The sequence below is a fragment of the Arvicanthis niloticus genome, chromosome X, assembly GCF_011762505.2.
Source record: "Arvicanthis niloticus isolate mArvNil1 chromosome X, mArvNil1.pat.X, whole genome shotgun sequence".
Taxonomy (NCBI): domain Eukaryota; kingdom Metazoa; phylum Chordata; class Mammalia; order Rodentia; family Muridae; genus Arvicanthis; species Arvicanthis niloticus.
The window spans coordinates 63,874,112-63,898,325 of NC_047679.1; the positions used below are offsets into that span (position 1 = coordinate 63,874,112).

At 35.2% G+C, this 24,214-nt stretch overlaps 1 protein-coding gene across 1 annotated transcript in view; it reads left to right on the plus strand.

The window, feature by feature from the left end:
• LOC117694996 (uncharacterized) overlaps nucleotides 1–24,214 on the plus strand; it is a 352,556-nt gene that overhangs the window by 52,235 nt on the left and 276,107 nt on the right. The window contains 2 exon segments of the mRNA XM_076918452.1: nucleotides 646–809; nucleotides 19,728–19,766. Coding sequence (XP_076774567.1) covers nucleotides 646–809; nucleotides 19,728–19,766 — 203 coding nt within the window.

The following is a 24,214-nucleotide window of genomic DNA, read 5'->3' on the forward strand; positions in this document are numbered from 1 at the left end:
ACATATAGATTTATGATATGACAGCAGTACTTCACTAATTATGTATAAGAAGTTTTAGAATTTCTTTAGTATTATGAAGCAGTTTGTGTAAGATATATCCTTAAATAATTAATTTTTATTAACTATATTTTTTCTTTTCTTTTTAAAGATTCAACATATTATTTTTCTATCATATTTGAATAGATCAAATTATATTTACCATATGATATTTGTATTATATGGTATATACATAGTCTATAACTGTAGAGGCAAATAATGTTAATAACTAAAAAAATTATAGTTTATATTATTTCATATATTAGAGGGCTCCCAATTAGAAACACATTTTATCTCAATTCAGTTAACTCTTATACATTATTTAATAGATTATAAATCCAACTGCATTTATAATCTGATTGTTCTTACATATTTGACAATTCTTTTTTAAATTTAGTTTTGTGTTTAAATATTTTTGTAAGCACCTACAAAAATCTGATCTTTTTTTTTAACATGTCAAACTAAAATTGACATTGTTAGATTCTTGGAATGCAAACTATAAGTGATCCATTCATTATGAAAAAATGTAATCAATTTATGTTAGCAGATTTGTATAGTTACTTTATAAGGATAAGTTTCCTTGATATCTCTACCTCTTTTCTTCCATAGAGTTGGATTACAGTTTTCTTTCATATGGAGAAGTTTTTGAAAGTGCAGAAATCAATGGAGAAAGGTTATTTAACATCACCAGGAAGCAACTTAATGATCTCGGGATAGTCAGAACTGACCATCAGGATATACTCCTACAAGCAGTTGCTCGTATTCGTAAAAAGGTGAGTTATGGTGTTTCTCTCTGTTTTATTAATCTTTCTACTTAACAAAAGATGAATTAGAAGCAAGGAATGTGTTTGTTTTCTACATGGTCTAAATAAATCTCCATTTTGTACCTTTCTAGTTTTAAGTTTTGATTGCTATGTTCTCTGATTACTGTGTTTTCTTCCTGTATTTGACTTATAGTTCTGTTTTAAGTAATTGCTGCTTTCTTATTTTTGAAAATTGTGCATATATATAAGTAATGCATCTTGATTATATCAATCTCTTGCTTCCTCCCTCTACCTTCTTCCACCCTTCCACCAAAATATCTTTCATCTCTTTCAACTTCATGTCCTTTTATTTATATAGCAAAAAAATTCTAGTTATTTCTGACCATACACACATGTGAGTTGAATTATTCACTGTAATCTGAACAACCAAATAATGGCCACATGCACCAAAAGAAAAGTGAGTCTTCATTCCTTACCATCCATCAAGTGTCATTAGCTCATCCATTAGGAATGTCACATGAGGAACCCATTGCCCATCTATGCTTAGTTCTTAATATTTTAGATATCTTTTACAGGTAACCATTAGATGCTGTGAATTTATGGATGCATCAGCATATCATATCTAGAAACCCAGATGTTTACATCATTTCACTATACTCCTGGCTCTTGTATTCTTTCTACCCCTCTTTGGTCATGTTCTCAGAGCCTTGAGGGCAGGTTAATTTAGATGTTCCAACTTGGCTGAGCATTTTTTTACATTAAATTATTTATTCAACTTAATCCTGAATGCTGCTCCCCACCCTTGTTCCCATCTTCCCAATCTCCTCTGCATCTTGTCTAAGAGGGTAGAGGCCCTCTGGGTATCCCCATACTTTAGCATATCAAATCTTTACAGGCCAGGCACATCTCCCATTGAGGCCAGACAAGGCAGCCCATAGGCTAAGCATTTCATAGTCACTTATTCTCAATATTTGGACAGTTAGGAGTCTTTGTATTAACCACTATTCTTTACAATAAAAAATTCTCTGATGACGTTGAGAGTAGCATAAGTCTGTGGATATGAACATAAATATTAGAAAGGTATTTGACATTATGACCATTTAGTAAGACATCAATAGTTTCCCCCCTAGGAACAATGGTTTGCCTAGTCATACTTTTGACCATTTTTTTATAATACCAGACATGAATTCCTTCCTGGAGACCAGGTATCAAATAAACTAAAGAGCAGCTGATAATTCTATAAAAATGTTTACCAGTATTGCACCAGTGGGATGTCTTACTTGGAAAGTGTTGTTGTAGCAATAGTTAGCTAGTATTGAACAAGATTAGAGAGGTTTTTCCTCAATAGCACTTCGTAGTACTATGAAAGCTAGCCATCAAGGAGATAAATTTCTACTCAATTTCATACTTATATCTCTGTTCTGTAGCCAAATATAGTGTGTCTTCATAAATTAGAGTCTTACCAGCTAGTTATAATAGCAACAAAGAATAGTAATGATAGACCTTCTGAGGCTTAACTGACCTGTAAGTTACAGAGAGGTAAGCTGTTCTTGGCACTGAGATTTTCTTTTAATAACCCATATTTCCTGGGAGTATTCTCATATGCCCATGTGACACACCTCATTTCAAATTGCAAAATTGTACATAATGGTCTAGAAAGCTGTCTTCTTACCTAGAATTAGAAGTATCATTTTATAATCAAAACTTAAAAATAGGGTTTAAGAGCATACTTAGTACTGCTTTAAGAAGATAAAAACTGTAGACTCTTTTACTAATCAAGAACTTCTTTCATGATAAAATATATTTTTCTTTTTTTCTTATTTTTTTATTAGATATTTTATTTACACTTCCGATGGCATCCCCTATCCCCATTCCCCCACAACCCCCTTAGGAAACCCCTATGCCATGCCCCCTTTTCCTTTTTGCATTTATACATTTTTTTAAAAAATGTTAATCATAGGCTTTATAAGTTTGGAATTGTTCAATCAGAGGTGTAACCCACTGACCCGACCTAGATATAACAACTATCTTTGACTGGTGGAGATACATGAATATCTGCCTCCCTGTCTCCCCCCTTTTTCTCTCTTTCATCACCTAGCTTCTTCTCTCCTTCTTCTTCTCCTCTTCTACTCCTTTTCTTCTCTCTATATCTCCGTCCTACCCTAGCTCCTCCTACACATCACCCTTCCTGTTAAAATGAAACTTTTCTCTCAAAATACAATTAGAGCATAATTATGCCAATTTGTACCAGTGAGGTACGGATAGTCCTAATACCCAGTCCATCCTTTTGTTGACTAACCAGCTCCTCTGTCATCTATTCTAACAAGAACATTTAGTTCTGACTGGCTTTAGGATGAATGTCAGCTGACGACCATCCACTCAAATCTTTTCTCTTAAGGTCAATAGCTATATGTTTCAACCCCATCAGAAATCCAGAATCTGAGTTAACTATAATTGTGGGAAGCACAAATCGTAGTTTCTAAAACTTAGCCACTTTAAGGACCAGTCTGACCACCTGGACACTCGCTCTACTTCAAAACATTGGAGCATCTGTCTTCTCCTTCTGGTCCAGGATCTTCTGACAGACCTTAGTGCTGCTGATTATTAAGGGCTGATTACTCTGTCAGGCAGATATAATCAGTCGACTATTCTGCAAGTGTGTCCTTTTCTGGACAGTATTTGTCTGTAGAAGGAAAGTGGCCATTCTTGCCTAGTGGCTGTCTCACCACAACTGGAGTAACTCAAGGTCTGCTCAATTTCTTCTTAGAATTCATATAGGAAGCTGTCCGGAGCGGACAGGTCCTCTACTAAAATGAACATTAATACTGGAATGTTGTCATGTCAATTCTAAGGATTCTGATGTTGGAAAACCAACTATCCATGTAAGGTAATCTGGACTGTTTGCCCTGTTAACTCCACTCAGCTATTTCTAAATAAAACATAGAGAACACCCTTTAATAAACTCCAATCATGAATTTGCTATAGTCCCTTAACTCCCGGCTGACCATCTTCAAATCAGTCAAAAAAAAAGTTTAAAGAAGGACTGGGTCTAAGCTTTGTATTCCTAAATGTGTTATACTGGTACAATGCCTATGAGAGTAACAATATTCGCTCACTCTTATATCACTAAGAAGCTCATGCCAATGAAAACCTTAAAATTTGTAAACAAAGTAAATTGGTGCCATTTAAGAATTTATATTTTCATCTGATATTTAATTATACAGATTTCTACTAATAGTTTGGCTATGCAATAAACCCTAGCTAATCCTCTCTATTCCGACAAAACCACTACTTTTCCCTAGAGAGACAGCCCAACATTTACCACCTTAGTCCCCAAGCCCAGGGAATAAGGGCGCTGACTCTTCATTAGCTTCTTCAGCTGATTATGGGCGTTGAGATATTAGAAGAGGAGTGGGGGGGAAGAGCAAATTGAGAATCTCTGTGCTGTGTCTTTGCTGCCTCCAGATGGAATTCCCGGACATCAGTGTTTGAGCAGGTCTGCCCAGCTTGCTTGTTGAGTAGATACCCAAGGCTGATCATTCTGCAACATACAATTCTCAAAAAAATTTTAGTATCAAGATAGTTTTTTTTTTTTAAGAGGGCTGACATTTTTTAAGAATGTTGGTTCTACCTGCTTTCTATTTTTTCCCCCTCTTTTATTGGATATAATATTACATTTCAAATTTTATCCCTTACCATATTTCCCCCACCACCCAGGACCCCTTATCCCACCCCCCTCCTCCTTGCTTCTATGAAGGTGTTTATCCACCTACCCCTAGCCCCCCTCCCTACCCTCCTACTCAGATTCCCCCCCATCAGTGCTCAGCCTTCAGGGTACCAGTGACCTGTCCTCCCACCTATGCCAACAAGGCTATCCTCCCCTTCATATACTGCTGGAGTCATGTGTCTCTCTATATGTGCTTCTAGGCTGGTGGTTTAGACCCCGGGTGCTCTGCTGGTTGGTATTGTTGCTCTCTTCACGGGGCCACCCAAAATATATTTTTCTATCAGCAAGTATTTATTGAGGACCTTTCTTTACTTTGAGTAGTTTAAATGATCACATGCATAAGCTTGGTTGCCCAATTCTTTTTTAATTGTATATTTTATTTATGTACATTTCAGATGTTATCCCCTTTCTCCATCCCCCCCATTAATCCCAACCCATCATTCTTCTTCCCTTTGCTTTTATACCATTTTAATTTCATGAAAGTATTAAGTTCAGTTCTAGGTTGATGAACTAGCAATAAAATCAATGCAAATAATCAAGAACAAGCAAGACAATCAACACAATAGTCAAAGACAAGCAAGGCAATAAACAGTCCCTTAATCATTCCCCATGATCACTGTTTTAAGGGCTTATCAGGATGACCAAAATATCTGAGCCTACTTCCCTGTTCTAGCCAAAGTCATTTTCATGTCTGAGCCTGCTTCCATGTTCTAGCCTAAAATTGAGATTTGTGCCTGAAATTACTTCTTTGTTCTAGCCTAGGATTTAGATTCTTACCTGAAATTACTTCTTTTGTTCTAACCTAATGCCAGATTGCTGCCTGAATCCCATTTTCTTGTCTTGGCCAAAGTCAGATTCCTGTCAGGAGCCCCAAAAGCTCTCCACATCACCCCCTTTTTTATTGCATAAACCAGGCTGAGCCTGTCATAGGTTGTTCTGACAGAATGCCTTTCTTACTTTCATTGAATGTGCATTATCAAAAGCAATGCACTCTGCCTTATGTGGTAAGACTCTGTGCAGAATCTTACCCATCCTTGTCTTGCCAGTCTGTTAAATTAATAAGTCTCTCTAGGGTTTCATTTTAAAATCAGGTCATATACTTTGTCTGCCAGCATGTTGATGTTGTTAAAGACAAGCTTTAACACATTTTGGCAGGAATAAAGTATTCCCAGGACAAAAAGGGCTAGTAGCATGATGGAGCTATTTTATGACATTCTTGAAGCTTGACCAAAATGGAATACTGAACTCAAAGCCATGGAAAATTTTATCAGCATTAGTTGTAGCATCAAAGCTCAGGAGAGCAGCATTCTTTAAATGTCATATCTCACTATGCAAAGTTAAAACATCCTGAGAGGTGTTAGAATTATGCCAAACCACCCTACAAGTAACTTTAAACTTTTTTCTAATTATAAGCATTATCATTGTACATTTTAGAAGTAACACAACTCCATTGGTATTTTGCATGACACTCTAGATGGCTCCTTACTCTTAAACTTTGAACTCCTCAAATAATTTGATAGGATAAAGAGCATCAATCCATTGTTCCAAACTTCTATCTAAATCCTCTTGTATATTCAACATATTAGAACATTTTTTGGCTAAATGATTAACAAAAGTAGCTGTCTTAACTTATTGTGTCACAGCAATTGCAGAAGCAGTGGTGGCTAGCAATTAAGTAACTAAAGCTGTTATACGAGCAGTAATCAAGCCCATTACCCTCTCCCTTCTACTTAAACCAGACTCACTTCTCCAGTACTTGCAAGCTTTTTTTTTCCAGAAAACCAAGGTTCTGTAATAATCAGGGCAATAAGACAAAAGCTGGTTGATAGACCTCTGTAACAGACATGCCTGTAAAAACAGGTTTCAAACACACTAACACAATTAGAAAGTTTACAATCAAACCAACTTACAATAAATACTGTAGAAGAAACAAAAGTAATTTTAACTTGATAATTAAAAGAGCCTGATCACATGCACTAATACTTGTTTGAAATCCAGAACCTGTTCCAACTTTATCTCTTGCTAACATAACATCATAGAGAACTGCAGCTAACTTCCAAATATGTCTCTGAAAATGTCCAGATCAAGTTGTCCAAATGTAGACTGTTATTTCTAATATTGGATTAATTTCTAGATTAATTGATTGAGTCCGAATAACTGGTCAAATTTTAAGAAAAATACAAGAGTCATTATAACTTCTCTTCTTGATTCTATGTCCACAAGGTGTAAAAAGTTGAGGCAAGGCAGCTTGTCCCATCTGGGATATATGAAAGCAAAGGGTGGGTCAGGAACGTATGTCCAATACAGCTTCCCAGTCACCATTGTCAGGGCACTTAAAAAGTTCACAGGTCAGCATCATTTCTTTGTCCCAGGAACAGCAATTCTTACCAGTTGCTCTGGCAACCACTGTGCTCCTTCAGCATCCTGCAGAAAAAACACAAACATGCCCTCTTCCCATATTAGATACTTCATTGGGATCATGCATTATGCCAGTAAGTGGATTCTTCCTTTCCATAGGCATAAGTATGCCTAGTTGATGGGTGCCATAGATACTCAGAAGAAAGTTTCTTGGTATCCAAATTTTTTTAAAAAGTTAAAATAGAAAGAGCATGATTTAAATAAATTTGTGGTATACAGGGATATACCTTCCCCTTGTTATATTTTATGAAGATATTGTCTTAAAGTCCCATGGGCCCCTTTCACAATAACTTGTCTTTGAGGATTATAAGTAATCCCAATAATAAATTGTTGACAAATGTCTCAAATGCTTGACTGCAATTGCCAGCTCCATTATCTAATTTTATTAGATATTTTATTTATTTACCTTTCAGATATTATCTCCTTTCCCCATTCCCCTTGAAACCCCTTAACCCATCCCTCCTTCTCCTACATCTATGAGGGTATACCCTCGCCCATCCACCCATTTCCACCTCCCTGCTCTCGAATTCCAGGATACTGAGCCATGCAGCTTCCAGGGACCAAGGCCTCCCTCTCCCATTGATGCCTGACAAGGCCATCCTCAACTACCTATACAGTTGAAGCCATGGGTCCCTCCATGTGTGTTGCCAGGCTGGCACTGGGAGCTCTGGTTGGTTGGTATTGTGACTCTCCCCATGGGGCCACAAGCCCCTTCAATCCTCTCTAAATCCTCCATTGGGGACCCTGTGATCAGTTCAATGGTTGGCTCTGAGCATCTGACTCTGTATATGTCAGGTTATGGCAGAACCTCTCAGGAGACAGGTATATCAGGCTCCTGTCAGCATGCATTTCCTGGCATCTACAACAGTGTCTACATTTGGAGATTGCACATGGGGTGGATCCCAGGTAGGGCAGTCTCCAGACACTCCCTACCCCAGTCTCTGCTCCACACTTTGTCTCCTTACTTGCTACCATGAATATTTTGTTACTCCTTCTAAGAAGGACCAAAGTACCCACACTTTGGTCTTCTTTCTTCATGAGCTTCGTTGTGGTCTGTGAGTTGTATCTTAGACATTATGAACTTTTGAGCTAATAACTACTTATCAGTGAGTGCCTACCATGTGTGTTTTTTTGTGATTAGGTTACCTAACTCAGGATGATATTTTGCAGTTCCATTTATTTGCCTGAGAATTTCATGAATCCATTGTTTTTAGTAGCTGAGTAGTATTCAATTGGATAAATGTACAACAGTTTTCTGTATCTATTCCTTTTTTGAAGGACATCTGGGTTGTTTCTAGCTTCTGGCTATTATAAATGAGGTTTGCTATGAACATAGTGAAGCATGTGTCCTTGTTATATGTTGGAGCATCTTTTGGTAATATGCCCAGGAGTTATATATAGATGGGTCCTCAGGTAATACTAGGTCCAATTTTCTGAGGAACCGCCAGGCTGATTTCCAGAGTGATGTAACAAGCTTGCAATACCACTAACAATGGAGAAGTGTTCCTCTTTCTCCACATCTTTGCCAGCATCTGCTATCACCTGAGTTTTTGATCTTAAGCCATTCCTGACCGGTGTGAGGTAGAATCTCAGTGTTGTTTTGATTTGCATTTCCCTGATGAATAAGGATGTTGAACACTTCTTTAGGTGCTTTTCAACTATTTGAGATCCCTCAGTCCAGAATTCTTTGTTTAGCTCCGTACCCTATTTTTAATAGGATTATTTGGTTGTCTGGAGTCTAACTTCTTAAGTTCTTTATATATTTTGTACATTAGCCATCTATCATATGTAGGATTGGTAAAGATCTTTTCCCAATTTGTTGGTTGCCATTTTGTCATTTTGACAGTGTCCTTTGCTTTACAGTTACTTTACTATTTTATGAGGTCCCATTTCTCAATTCTTGATCTTAGAGCATAAGCCATTGGTGTTCTGTTTAGGAACTTTTTCCCCTATGCCTAGGTATTCGAGGTTCTTCCCCTCCTTCTCTTCTATTAGTTTCAGTGTATCTGGTTTTATGTGAAAGTCCTTTATCCACTTGAACTTGAGCTTTGTACAAGGAGGTAAGAATGGATTGATGTGCATTCTTCTACATGCTGACCTCCAAGTTGAACTAGCACCATTTGTTGAAAATGCTGTCCTTTTTTCCACTGGATGGTTTTAGCTCCTTTGTCATAAGATCAAGTGACCATAGGTGTGTGAGTTTCATTTCTGGGTCTTCAATTCTATTCCATTGATCTACCTGCCTATCTCTGTACCAATACCATGCAGTTTTTATCACTATTTCTCTGTAATATAGCTTGAGATTTAGGATGGAGATTCCCCCAGAAGTTCTTTTATTGTTGAGAATAGTTCTCACTGCCCTGGGTATTTTGTTATTCCAAATGAATTTGAGAATTGCTCTTTCTATCTCTGTAAAAAATTGAGTTGAAATTTGATAGTAATTACATTGAATCTGTGTGTTGCTTTTGGCAACCTGGCCAAAATTTACTTTATTAATCCTGCCAACCCATGAACATATGAGACCTTTTCATCTTCTGTGATCTTTTTTCAAATTTTTTTTCAGAGACTTCCATTCTTGTCATATAGATATTTCACTTGCTTGGTTAGATTCCACACCAAGGTACTTTATATTATTTGTGACTATTGTTAATGGTGTCATTTCCCTAATTTCTTTTTCAGCCTGTTTTATCCTTTGAATAGAAGAAGGCTACTGATACATTTGAGTTATTTTATATCCAGCCACTTTCCTGAAGTTGTGTATCATGTTTAGTTCTGTAGTGGAACTTTTGGGTCACTTAAGTATACTGTAATGTTATCTGCAGATACTGAAAAGTTGACCTCTTCCTTTCCAACTTGTATTCCTTTGACATCGTTTTGTTGCATAATTGATCTGGCTAGGACTTCCAGTATGATATTGAATAGGTAGGGAAAGAGTGGGCAGCCTTGTCTAGTCTCTGATCTTAGTGGGATTGCTTCAATTTTCTCTGCATTTAGTTTGATTTTGGCTACTGGCTTGCTGTATATTGCTTTTACTCTGTTTAGATATGGGCCGTAAGATTCCTGATCTTTCTCAGACTTTTACCATGAAATGGTATTGAATTTTATCAAATGCTTCCTCAGTGTCTAGTGAGAAGATCATGTGTTTTTTTCTTTGAGATTGTTTATATAGTGGATGATGTTGATTGGTTTCTATATATTGAACCATCCTTGCATCACTGGGATGAAGCCTACCTGATCATGATGGATGATTGTTTTGATGTGTTCTTGATTCGGGTTGCAAGAATTTACTGAATATTTTTGCATCCATTTTTCATAAGGGAAATTGGTCTGATGTTCTCTTCCTTTGTTGTGTCATTGTTTGGTTTTGGTATTATTGTAACTGTGGCTTCATAGAACGTATTGAGAAGTGTTTCTTCAGTTTCTACTTTGTGTAATAGTTTAAGGAGAATTGGTATTAGGTTTTCCTTGAAGGTATGATCGAATTCTGCACTAAAACCATCTGGCCCTAGGCTTTTTTTTTTTTTTTTTTTTTTTTTTTTTTTTTGTAGGGAGACTTTTAATGACTGTATTTCTTTAGTTGTTGTGGGACTGTTTAGATGGTTTATCTGCTCCTGATTTAACTTTGGTACCTGGTATCTGTCTAGAAAACTCTCCAGTTTCATCCAGATTTTCCAGTTTTGTTGAGTATAGGCTTTTGTCATAGGATCTGATGATATTTTGAATTTCCTTGGTTTTTGTTGTTGTGTCTCCCTTTCAGTTCTGATTTTATTAATTTAAATACTGGTCTCTGTGCCCCAATTAGTCTGGCTAAGGGTTTATCTGTCTTGTTGACTTTCTCAAAAAACAGCTTGTGGTTTTGTTGATGCTTTGTATAGTTCTTTTTGTTTCTACATGTTTTATTTCAGCCCTGAATTGGATTATTTCTTCTCCTTTTTCTTCTAGAGCTTTCAGGTGTTATCAAGCTGCTAGTGTATGCTCTCTTCAGCTTCTTTTGTAGGCACTTAGAGCTATGAGTTTTCCTTTTAGCACTGCTTGCAATGTGTTCCATATTTTTTGATATGACAAGCCTTCATTTTCATTAAATTCTAAAAAGTCTTTAATTTCTTTATTTGTTCCCCAACCAAGTTACCATTGAGTAGAGTGCTATTCAATTTCTATGTGTATGTTGGCTTTCCATTTTTTTGTCTTATTGAAGACCAGTCTTAGTCCTTGATGTTCTGATAGGATGGCATAGGATTATTTCAGTTATCTTATATCTGTTGAGGTCTGTTTTGTGACATATGGTCAGTTTCTGAGAAGATACCATGAGGTGTTGAGAAGAAGGTATATTTTTTGTTTTAAAATGAAATGTTCTATAGGTACCTGTTAAATACATTTGGTTCATTACTTCTGTTAGTTTCACTGTGTCTCTATTTTCTGTTTCCATGATCTGTCTATGGCTGAGAGTGGGGTGTTGAAGTCTCCCACTATTTTTCTGTGAAGTGCAATGTGTGCTTGGAGCTTTAATAAAGTTTTCTTTTATGAATGTGGGTGCCCTTTCATTTGCATAGATGTCAGAATTCATCTTGCTTGATTTTTCCTTTGATGAGTATGAAGTGTCCTTTTTTATCTTTTTGATAGCTTTAAGTTGAAAGTTGATTTTATTCCATATTAGAATGGCTACTCCAGTTGTTTCTTGGCAGCATTTGCTTGGAAAATTGTTTTCCAGCCTTTTACTCTGAGGTAGTGTCTGTCTTTGTCACTGAGATGCATTTCCTGTAGGCAACAAAATGCTTGGTCCTATTTAAGTATCCAGTCCATTAGTTTATGTGTTTTCATTGGGGAATTGAGTCCTTTGACATTAAGAGATATTAAGGAGGAATAATTTTTGCTTCCTGTTATTTTTGTTATTAGATGTGGAATCATGTTTGGTGTGGGTATGTTCTTTTGGATTTGTAGGGAAATTACTTGATTTTTCTAGGGTATAATTTCCTTCCTTGAATTGGAGTTGTCCCTTTATTATGTTTTATAGGGCAGGATTTGTGAAAAGATATTGTGTAAATTTGGTTTTGTCGTGGACACTATTCTTGTTATCTCTATCTATGGTACTTGAGACTTTTGCTAGGTATAGTAGCCTGGGTTGGCATTTGTGTTCTCTTAGGGTCTGTATGATATCTGTCCAGGATCTTTTCACTTTTATAGTATCTAGTGAGAAGTCTTGATATAATTCTAACAGGTCTGCCTTTATATATATTACTTGACCCCTTTCCCTTACTGCTTTTAATATTCTTTCTTTGTTGTGTGCATTGGTGTTTTGATTATTATGTAATAGGGGGAATTTCTTTTCTCAGCTAGTCTATTTGGAGTTTGTAGGCTGTTTGTGTATTCATAGGCATCTCTTTCTGTAGGGAATTTTTCCTATAATCTTGTTGAAGATATTTACTGGCCCTTTAAGTTGGGAATCTTCACTTTCCTTTATACCCTTAGGTTTGGTCTTTTCATTGTGTCCTGATTTCCTGGATGTTTTGGGTTAGGAACTTTTTGCACTTTGCATTGTCTTTGACAGTTGTGTCACTATTTTCTGTGGTCTCTTCTTCACAAGAAATTCTCTCTTCTATCTCCTGTATTCTGTTGCTGATCTATGATTCCTGATCTCTGTCCTAGGGTTTTTATCTCCAGGGTAATCTCCTTTTCTGATTTCTTTATTTATTTTACTTCCATTTTTATGTCCTGGATGACTTTGTTCAATTCATTCATCTGTTTGGTTGGTTTTTTTGTAATTTATTAAGGGATTTTTTGTCTTTCTTTTTTAAAGGCTTTTACCTGTTTACCTTTATTCTCCTTTATTTTTAGAAGAAGTTATTTATGTCCTTAAAGTCCTATATCATCATCATGAGAAATGATTTTAAATCTGAATTTTGCTTTTATGGTGTGATGATGCCAAGTAACCTTGGTTGCTGTTGATTATATTTTTGCACTTGCCTTTCGCCATCTGTTTATCTGTAGTGCTAACTGCATTCACTGTTGCTGACTGGAGCCTTTCTTTCCTGTTTTCTTGGTTGTGTCAGAACTACTCAGAGTCCAGCTGTCTCTGTGATCCTATGATCCTGATATCCTGGGTGTAAGAGCCCCTGGGAGTCAGGCTGCCTCTGTTAGCCTGAAATCCTGGTGTGACCAATCTTTTGAAATCCTGTGATCCTATGATCCCATGTTCCTGAGTTTGTTAGAGCTCCTTGGAGTCTAGCCTCCTCTGGGTTTTGTGGGATTGGATGCAGAGCTAATGCTGGAGGTCTGCTCAGTGCTCTGGCTCAGACCAGAAGGAACAGGTGCCACTGGCCAGGAGTGAGTTCCTGGGTTCCTGTGTGTCCCAGTTACTCCCTGTTTGGGGCGAGTGTTGCTGCCTCCTTACCTAAGATCCTGGGCATGTTAGAGCTACTGGGAGTCCAGGCTCTTCTGGGTTTTGTGGGATTGAGTGCAGAGCTGAATCTCGAGGTGTGCTCGGTGCTTTGGCGCAGACCAGAAGGCCAATTTTTTCATTGAATAGGTTTTACTTTGATTCTACTAGATTAAATTCGAAATATATTTGAATATACAATCACTTATGAATAGTTTTCCTACTTAAGTATAAATTCTATGTTTTTCTTAATTTTATATTCTACATGGAAAAATTATGAACATAATAGTATATATAAATAATTACATGTTGGTATCTCATTTAGTTATATATTCAAGTGAGAAATCATCAACCAAAATCATATGAATCCTTTCAGGCTGCCTGCATGAAATGATTTGGTTAATCATAGACGTCTTTGCAATACAAAGTTGTAATAACAGCAGTTAATCTTTTATTTAAAATTTATAATGGAGACTATTCATTATATTGTTTCCTATAAAGTAAAATACTATTTTAAAATATTTTCTGGTAATAAATATTAACATGATTTTTTCTATTGAAATTAATGATTACTTAAAGTATCTTAGTAGTGAAATTCTGTAGTTCTTCAGTCTCAAACCAACCATAATGATTAGCTTACTAATCATCCTAGCATTGTGTTTGTATGTTATAGTAGTTATTTTTGATTAAAGAGCAAAAGGCATTATTGCAAAGCAGAAAGTCATCGTTTCTTCACTTTATTGAGCTATTTAGGATCCTTGAATATTAGTAATTTTAATATTTCTAAATGTTTGATGCTTGCTTTGACTTAAGGGATTTGACTTAGTAAAGCTAGTTTTTATAGCTGTTCGGGAGTATAGGCTGTATTTTAATTGAACTTAAAGTACTACCCTTAAAATAAGATTTTACCATTGATCAGTAATGTTATTAATTTGCCACTAACAAAGAAAGATGTTACTTGCATTGACCTATTATTTGAGTACCACATAAAAAAAAAATGATAAACCATTTTTAAAGATTTTTAAAATAAAAGTTTGGAATTGTCACATATACTAAGAAATCTGACAATTGTGAGGCTAGTGTAAGAGGACAGGGAATTCAAGATGTGCTACATCTGCATCACAAGTTTAAGGCCAGCCTGGGATATGTGAGACCTAGTTTCAACCAAAACATTAGAAAACAATCAATCAAGCAACATGTTGTAAAATGTCCTGCCTCTGTAATCATGAAATATAGTATCTACTAAGTCTTTAATTATGTAACCAGAAGGAGTGTCTTTAATAATATTTTAGACAATAAAACTATAAAGGTACACATGTCCCAAAAGGTCATGGAAACAATAGAAAAATGAGTTTTTTTTCTATGGTAAGACTTGTGGTGTATAACAACTTCACATTAATTGCTAGCACCTCTGTTACTAACGTGTTGAATATGTAAGAGGATTTAGATAGGCATTTGGAAGAATGAATTGATGCTCTTTATCCTATTCAAATTATTGGAAGGAGGCTCAGAATTTAAGAGTAAGGAGCCATCTCAATTGCCATGCCAAATAACATTGGATTCATGTTAGTTCTAAATTTACGGTGGTAGTCATTATAATTAGGAAAAAGTTTAAAGATACTTTCAGTGTATTTGACATAATTCCAACACCTCTCTGGATGTTTTAACTTTACATAGTGAGCTTATTTGGAAAGTAGATAATGGTATAAATATATGCATATATTAAATAGATCACAGACAATAAAATGGAAACTGTACTGATAGGAAAACACGATACAAATAAGATATGATTTCTGTGTTTTTGGAGGGTGAAAGATTTAGGTTCAGTGATAAGATTATGTTATCTATAGTAATAGCAAATGAAAACCTTAATTGAGTAAATATGCTTTCTCATAACCAAAGTAAGTTAATGGAAAATATAAAAAAAAACTTAAGTTACTGATTTTGAGGCAATATTATAGTAATCCTGCTTGGATTTATGCAGCAAGGAATGAGATACAAAGTTGTTTCCTGTAGTATAGTCTGAGTTTTTTAAAACTTTGAGCTATGAAAAGGGAATGTAAGATATGAATATTGTCATGTCCACTTTTATAATTATAATAGTTAATTACCTTTCTGTATGTTTGCTTGGTGAATAAATAAAGAGGGGTTTAGATTTTTTTGCTTGAGAACTCTTTTTAATGAACCAAAACAGGAACCAAAATAGATGAAAAGGAGTGAAGGGACAATTCTTAAGAAGGGGTAGGGGCTATCTGAAATTGGGAAAGTGGTAGAATTTGAAACATATCTACGAAGATGGGCATTTTCAGTAAGGTTGAATATAACAGGCAACAATTTTGTATCACAAATTCATGATCAATGAATTCTGAGGTAATGTGTTTTTTCTACATTAAAGTGTACTATTATGCTAGGGATAAGAAGGATAAAAAGCCATGCCTTCTATTAGTTTTGCTGAACCTTATTAAATAGGTAATTTAATTTATAGACTGTCACTATAATCACATTTGAACTTTAAAATTTACTCAGCAAGCTAATTTACATATTTTAAGTTAGCGAAAGAAGAGGTAGGAAGTGTAGACTTTTCATTCTCACGTTCTTCTATCATTGGTTGAGAAAGTGACAACAGAGGTGGAGAGATGTCTAAGCAGTTAGGAGCAGGTAAATGCTCTTGCAGAGTTTGATTCCTAGTCCCTAGATCAGTTATCTCACAACTGCCTATAAGTCTAATTCCAGGGAGCTCAGATGTTTCTGGCCTCCAGGAGTACTCACACTCACTTTTACATACCTACATTCATATGTGCACCTACACATAATTAAAAATTATAAAAGCAAAAACTCAAAAAGTATTAGCACCTTTTATTAAAAACATTAGTGAACATTTAGGTACTGATTAGAAAGTAATTTATTGCTAAAAAATTAAAGGGCATTTTCTGATACATAGTGATGTATAATCACTTTTTCACTGTTTAGTCCCAAGACATCAGGAAATGCTCAGTGGTTTTTCCATTGAAGCATAAAATAGGAAATCTGTTTTTATTGAATTTGCCACTTTTATTACTGAATTTTTGTTTAAGTTAATTACCAGGGACAGACTTAGACTAGAACAGCATCAAAGCAAACCATAGATTAGTGATCCTATCAGTCTATGTTGGTGGGTATACATGCATTCGACAGTGTGAACACAGCAAAATGATTTAGATATTAACTAATGGGTTTTTATGTCAGTTTTATACTATTTAGTTAATGATAATTCCATGTTATGTAACTAAATTTTAATTTCTCTGAAAATAATTATGTAAACAAGTGTATTAAAATATTATAAGTGTGAAAATGGCTCTATGGCAAGGTCTCATATCAGAGAAGAAGTGAAGTTTCATTTATTGTAACAGAAAAACAGGATAAAATATCTACCTGTATTACAGATAACCATCATTACTACCAGTAGAATTTAGAGAGCTTGTGTCACCTTTGCAAAAATCATAATTGATCATAAGTTTCTAATAAAGTAATTCTTGGCAAATAATCAATAAGAAATGTTTTTCAATGCCAGAAAAAATAGAAGAAATGATAAAAAATCATATTTAAAAATACCCATATTGTAATGAAAATAGTTGACTTTTCTATTATTGTATATTAATGTATTTCTGTATTCATTTCTGAATCTATCTACAAATGTAGTAATTCCCAAATATGAGACAGATTATATCACTTTTTGTTAGTTCTATCCTGCTTTACAATACAGAAAATGTCATAAGGTATGAGTTACTATTTTTGTGTAGATTTTTATATTGTTGAAAAATTCTGGAAAATATAAAAATAGAATAATTTGTTACTTTCATCATGTCACTATTAACTAGTTTTGCATGGGTGTCTTGTAAATTTTGAAGTTTTAGCAAAACATTAGACATTTAAAAATCCATTTTGGTGGCATAATTATTCTCTAATTGTATTTTGAGAGAAAAGTTTCCTTTTAACAGGAAGGGTGATGTGTAGGAGGAGCTAAGGTGGGAGAGTACTGAGAGGAAGAAAGGAGTAAGAAGAGGAGAAGAAGAAGGAGGGGAGAAGCTAGGTGATGAAAGAGAGATAGAGGGGGGAGACAGGGAGGCAGATGTTCATGTATCTCCCACCAGTCAAAGATAGTTGATATATCTAGGTTGGATAGTGGGTTACACCTCTGATTGAACAATACCAAACTTATAAAGCTATGATTAACATTTTTTAAAAAAATGTATAAATGCAAAAGGGAAAAGGGGGCATGGGATAGGGGCTTTCTAAGGGGGGGATGGGGAAAGGGGATGGCATCTGAATTGTAAATGAAAGATCTAATAAATAAAAAAAAGGAAATTAAAAAAAATCCATTTGGTGTATTACTCATCTTGCATTATTAGGTAAAAGGATAAAAAATTTCTACATTTTCTTTCATGGTCGATCAACTTTTATAAAGCACACTAAGAATTTCCTGTTAAATCAATCAGAGAAGTATTTTCAGATACTGAGTCTATTTTTTTCCACTCAACACTGTGAAATGTGGAGATTACTGCATAGAGTTCTTTAAAAACATATCCGTTGCCTGACTCCCAAGTTGCTATGACAAATGGTTAAAAATTTAACTATGTTAGAAGAATGCAGTGTGATTTAGATGATGACAAAGCAGATGGTTTACTGCTCAGCAAGTGGAAGGAAGGAAAGATCAGTCACTGACTTGGTCTTAAGATTCAACTTCATTCAAGTCCATTAAGTTCATTTCAATTAGCTTAGCTTTGAAAGTTTTCTAATAACCCAGTTAAAAGTATTTTCCATATCAAGCTTGTAAACCTTTTCTATCATATGCATAGTTTTCATAGAAATGCCATTTGATCATTATAATTTTCCAGTACAGCAGATTTAGATTTCAATAGCTTCAAAAATATTTCATAGAAAAAAGCCCTAATATTTTTTATTGAGTATCCCATACCAATATGTTAATGAATGAATAATTTTGAGATGCAAACATTAAAATGAGTGAAACATCTTTAGGTGTAGAGGAAGAAATAATTACGGATGAAAATCAATTTGTTAAAATTATTTAGCATACATAGTCTTACTGTGCATGCTTTGATACCATAGTAATGACTGATTTCATGCCATAAAACATTACCAATTTTGCTTTCAACCTTTTTATTCTTTGTCATTACATTGAAATATTTAAATTTGTATTCAAGTATTTAATATTTTGCTTCTGAGTACTTAAACCTTCTCTCCCAAAGCAACTTAATTTTATTCTTTTCCTTCCTTCTTAAAATTAGTATGTAATAGTGACACAAAATGATAAATTTCAATTTAATGTTTTCATGTATGCATATATCATACCTTGATCATATTTATTTTCATATGTTATTATTGTGTCTTAGTACCATTTTATCTTTGTGATGAATCTTTATTTTTCTATCCTAGTCTTTATCATTCTACGAGAAAAAAATTCTGAAACCATTATACAACCTTGGAGTCTAAATGACCATTTCTTTTGGCCTTTATTCTAAATCTAATTTTTATAGTTCTATTAATAGAAATTAAACTCTAATGCACAGACCAAAGATGTGTGATAGACAAATCTAAGTTTTGAATACCTACATACTTGTATGAATATCATGTTCCAAGTAGATTATATTGAAAGCAAAGAAAAATATTATTATCTTACTAGGTAATTTATCACTCATGCAGCCTATAGAGTAGAAACTTTTCCATATTGATTCATAGCTATTTAAATTCCAGAATTGATGGCTTGTTAATTTTATAGACTCTGAGGTAAGTTACAGTTGTGATGGGGGACTTGAACTATTTGGACAGCTGCTGGAAATGTCATTCTATTAATAGCAAGACATGTGCTTGACTATGCCTACCATTCCCTTCTTTCAGTACTACTTGCTAACTATAAGATGACATTGTCAGTCTCCCAAAGCTTTCTGTTACTTACAAATAGTTTTTCTTGTATTTGGACCAGAAACACAATCATAATTGTTTTCTTTTCTGAGAGATAAGATTATCAAAATTTCAAGTTTCCAGACTCAGGTGAATTTTATCTTTGGGAGTGGGAACTAAAAACATATATATGGCATTTCAGGAGTGGTAAACTCTTAGAAAGATTTCAAAAAGCTGGGTCTGGATTTTGTCAATTAAGAATATTTTAGAATTTTTCTCTGAATGTAAAACTTTTTATTATTTAAAAATGCTGATTGAATACGAACATAGTTTCAGTTGTCAGTGATTACATGTACTAAAATATTTATATATGTAAATATAATAGAAATAGAACTGAAATAGACTGCCACATTTTATGCTATTTTATTGTTAACCTCTTTTAAAATTTTATTATTCTTGTGTTTGTTTTCTTAATAAGTTGTCTTTTTTTTTCTCCTCCCCACACCTTTAGAGTAAAATTGAAGAGCAAGCTATGCACAGAGAAGACCAGGTAAGAAAGCAATGATGACAACTATAAAAGCAAGTATATCCAAATCTATTTGTGTGAAGTAAAACAATTTTTATAATATTAAGGATTAATTATAATGATATGGATATAATCTACTTTGTAATTTCATGGTTAAAAATATAGCTAAAAGATGTTTCAGGGTCTTTACTATTAAGAGCTGCTTATAATGTGGAAAAAAATGTGAGTCAAATTGGATCTTTTCAGTATGTCAGATAACCAACCATACAGGAAACATCTGGATGACTAAGTGGTTCATGTTACATGAATACTAGTTAATCCTGTCTCTGTAAAAGTTCTAGCACCTCCTCTATTTTGGTCCTGGTATTTTGTATGTCATGGCAGTTTAGTCTATTGTTCTTTCTTCTTTTCTGTACTGATTAAGCAGTTTCTCTTTCCCTCCTTCCCTTCCTCCCTCCCTTTTTCCCTTTCTCTGTGGTGTGTGTGTGTGTACACATAAGGGAGAGAGGGAGGGAGAGAGAAAGAGAGAGAGATTTCTTTTACATCCGAGGCACAAAAACTTCAGTAAAGGCTTCTAGTTAAAGTGAGCAGTGCCAAAATGCTGACTGTTCTTCCCAAGTACAAACATTTACTAAGTGCAACTTTTGTTTCAGGGAGTGTCCTTCTTGGGTGTGTCTTAATCTCAAACATTGTGGACCTTTAATTTTATTGTACATTTGTGCATGTGTTTTTCAAACATGTATTTTATCAGACAGAATTCCTCAATGGAAGTATTCATGGCCATGCTGTGGCTAATTCTTTCTTCAGGTTTAAGACTAATTAAGTAGAAGTGTTCGCACAGCTTAGAAGAGAGAGGGGGAGGGAGGAAAAAAGACACAGAGAGACGGAGAGAGTTATGGTATTATAGCATGCAATATTATTTCAGTGATTCTTTACTGAAAAAAACATTCTGTAATATGTGTGCACATATGAATGCCTGCATGCTTCGGCTTGCACTTGTCATGCATGCATATGTGCATGCTTCTGTGAAAGAGAGAGGGGTGAGGGAAGGAAGGAGGGAAAGAGAAGGAGGTGGGAGTGGCAGGGAATATGTTATGTTATCATAGCATGCAAAATTGTTTAACTGATTTCTGGACAAAAGATACTATTTTGCCTTATTGATCCACTATACAGAAGTTTTTATTCCATAGAAAATTTGGTTTTACTTTTTTGTGTGTACTGTATGTTTTCTGGATAATTTTTATCATTAAAATTACCTTCTATTAAATACATACATGCACACACATGCACGTGTGCGCACACACATATCAATGAAAATATGGGGACTGATAAACATGGTATCTTTCATCAAAATGTTATTGCTTAATCTATTTCTATTACTGTACTTAATAGAACAAAATCATTAAATATGAATAACCAAAGAGTATTGAAGATTGTAAAAATTTAAAAACAATCAACTTAGTATAGAATATACATAAGATGTAGGAATTCAAAGTTTAAGTATTTAAAAAAGTATTTCAAGGTCATCCATGTACTTTAGATATGTAAGTGTTCAAGAAGAAATGTTAATAAGGCCAGTATCTTTTATTTTTTTATTGGATATTATGTTTACATTTCAGATTATATCCCCTTACCCCATTACCCAAACCACCCAGGAACCCCCTATCCCATCCTCCTTCTTTCTACTTCTAGGAGGATGTGCCCTCACCTACCCCCCATTCCCACCTCCCCACCCTCGAAATCCCCCCACTCGGTGATAAGCCTTCATGGGACCAAGGATCTCCTCTCCCACCTATGCCTGACAAGACCATCCTCCCCTACATATATAGATGGAGTCATGGGTCCCTCCTTATGTGCTCCCAAGCTGGTGGTTTTAGACACTGTGGAGCTCTGGTTGGTTGGTATTGTTGCTTGCCTCATGGGGACACAAACCCTTTCAGATACTTCAGTCTTCTCTCTAACCCCTCCTCCATAGGGAATTCCTTGATCAGATCAATGGTTAGCTGTGAGCATGTGCCTCTGAATATGTCAGACTCTGGCAGACCTCTAAGGAGACAGCTATATCAGGCTCTTCTCAGCATGCACTTCCTGACATCCACATCAGCATCTACCTTTGGTGACTGCACATGGGATGGATACCCAGGTGGAAAGGTCTCCAGCTGTCCCCTCCTTCAGTTTTGTCCCAGGTTGTCTCTATATTTGCTCACTTGAATATTTTGTTACTCTTTTTAGGTAGGACCTAGGCATCCACACTTGGTCTTCCTTCTTCATGAGCTTTATGTGGTCTGTGAGTTGAATCTTGGGTATTCCAAGCTTTTGGGCTAATATCCACTTATCAGTGAGTAATTACCATGTGTGTTCTTTTGTGATTGGTTTACCTCACTCAGGATGATATTTTCTACTTCCATCCATTTACCTAGGAATTTCTTGAATTCATTATTTTTAATAGCTGAGTAAATACTCCATTGTGTAAATGTACCAAATTTTTTGTATTCGTTGTTCTGTTGAAAGACATCTGGGTTCTTTCCAGCTTCTGGCTATTATAAGTAAGGCTGCTATGAACATAGTACAGCATATTTCCTTGTTATATGTTGGAGCATCTTCTGGATATATGCCCAGGAGTGGTATAACTGGGTCTTCAGGTAATGCTATGTCCAATTTTCTGAGGAATTGTCAGACTGATTTCCAGAGTGGTTGTACCAGCTTGCAACCCCACCAACAATGAAGGAGTGTTCCTCTTTCTCCACATCCTCACCAGCATCTACTATCACCTGAGTTTTTGATCTTAGCCAATCTGACTGCTATGAGGTGGTATCTCAGGGTTGTTTTGATTTGCATTTTCCTGACTAAGGATGTTGAGCATTTCTTAAGGTGCTCCTTGGCTGTTTGAGTTTTCCTCAGTTGAGATTATTTGTTTAGCTCTGGACCCCATTTTTAATAGGGTTATTTAGTTGTCTGGAGTCTAATTTCTTGAGTTCTTTCCATATATTGGATATTAGTCCTCTATCAGGTGTAGGATTGGTAATGATCTTTTCCCAATCTGTAGGTTGCTGTTTTGTCCTATTGACAGTGTCCTTTGCCTTACAGAAGCTTTGCAATTTTATGAGGTCCCATTTGTCAATCTCTGATCTTAGAGCATAAGCCATTGGTGTTCTGTTCTATTAGTTTAAGTTTATCTGGTTTTATGTGAAGGTCCTTTATCCACTTGGACTTGAGCTTTGTACAAGGAGATATGAATGGATTGATTTGCATCCTTCTACATGCTGACCTCCAGTTGAACAAGCACCATTTGTTGAAAATGCTGTCCTTTTTCCACTGGATGGTTTTAGCTCATTTGTCAAAATCAAGTGACCATAGATATTTGGGTGCATTTGTGAATCTTCAATCTATTCCATTGATCTTCCTGCCTGTCTCTGTACCAATACCATGCAGTTTTTATCATTATTGCTCTGTAGTACAGTTTGAGGTCAGGGAAGGTGATTTCCCAAGAAGTTCTTTTATTGTTGAGAATAGTTCTCACTGTCCTGGGTTTTTTGTTATTCCAAATGAATTTGCAAATTGCTCTTTCTATCTCTATGAAGGATTGATTTGGAATTTTGATGGTGATTGCATTGAATCTGTAGATTGCTTTTGACAAGATGGCCATTTTTACTAAATTAATCCTGCCAATCCACGTGCATGGCAGATCTTTCCATCTTCTGATATCTTCTTCGATTTCTTCCTTCAGGAATTTGTAGTTCTTGTCATACAGATATTTCACTTGCTTGTTTAGATTCACTCCAAGATGTTTTATGTTATTTGTGACTATTGTGAAGGGTATCATTTCCCTAATTTCTTTCTCAGCCTGTTTATTTTTTGAGTAGAGGAAGGCTACTGATTTCTTTGAGTTGATTTAATATACAGCCACTTTGCTGAAGTTGTTTATCAGGTTTAGGAGTTCTCTGGTGGAAGTTTTAGGGTCACTTAAGTATACTATCATATAATCATCAAATAGTGAAATTTTGACTTCTTTCTTTCCTATTTGTATCTCTTTGACTTTCTTTTGTTGTCTAATTGCTCTAGCTAGGACTTCCAGTACTTTATTGAATAGGTAGTGTGAGAGTGGGCAGCCTTGTCTAGTACCTAATCTTAGTGGTATTGCTTCAAGTTTCTCTCCATTTAGTTTAATGTTGGCTACTGGCTTGCTCTATATTGCTTTTACTATGTTTAGCTATGGGCCTTAAATTCCTGATCTTTCCAAGACTTTTAACATGAAGGGGTATTGAAATTTTTCAAATGCTTTCTCAGCATCTAGTGAGATAATCATGTGGTTTTTTCTTTGAGGTTATTTATATAGTGGATTACATTGATGAATTTCCGAATATTGAACAATCCCTGCATTCCTGGGATAAAGCCTACTTGATCATGATGGATAATTGTTTTGATGTGTTCTTGGATTTGGTTTGCCAGAATTTTATTGAGTATTTTTGCAC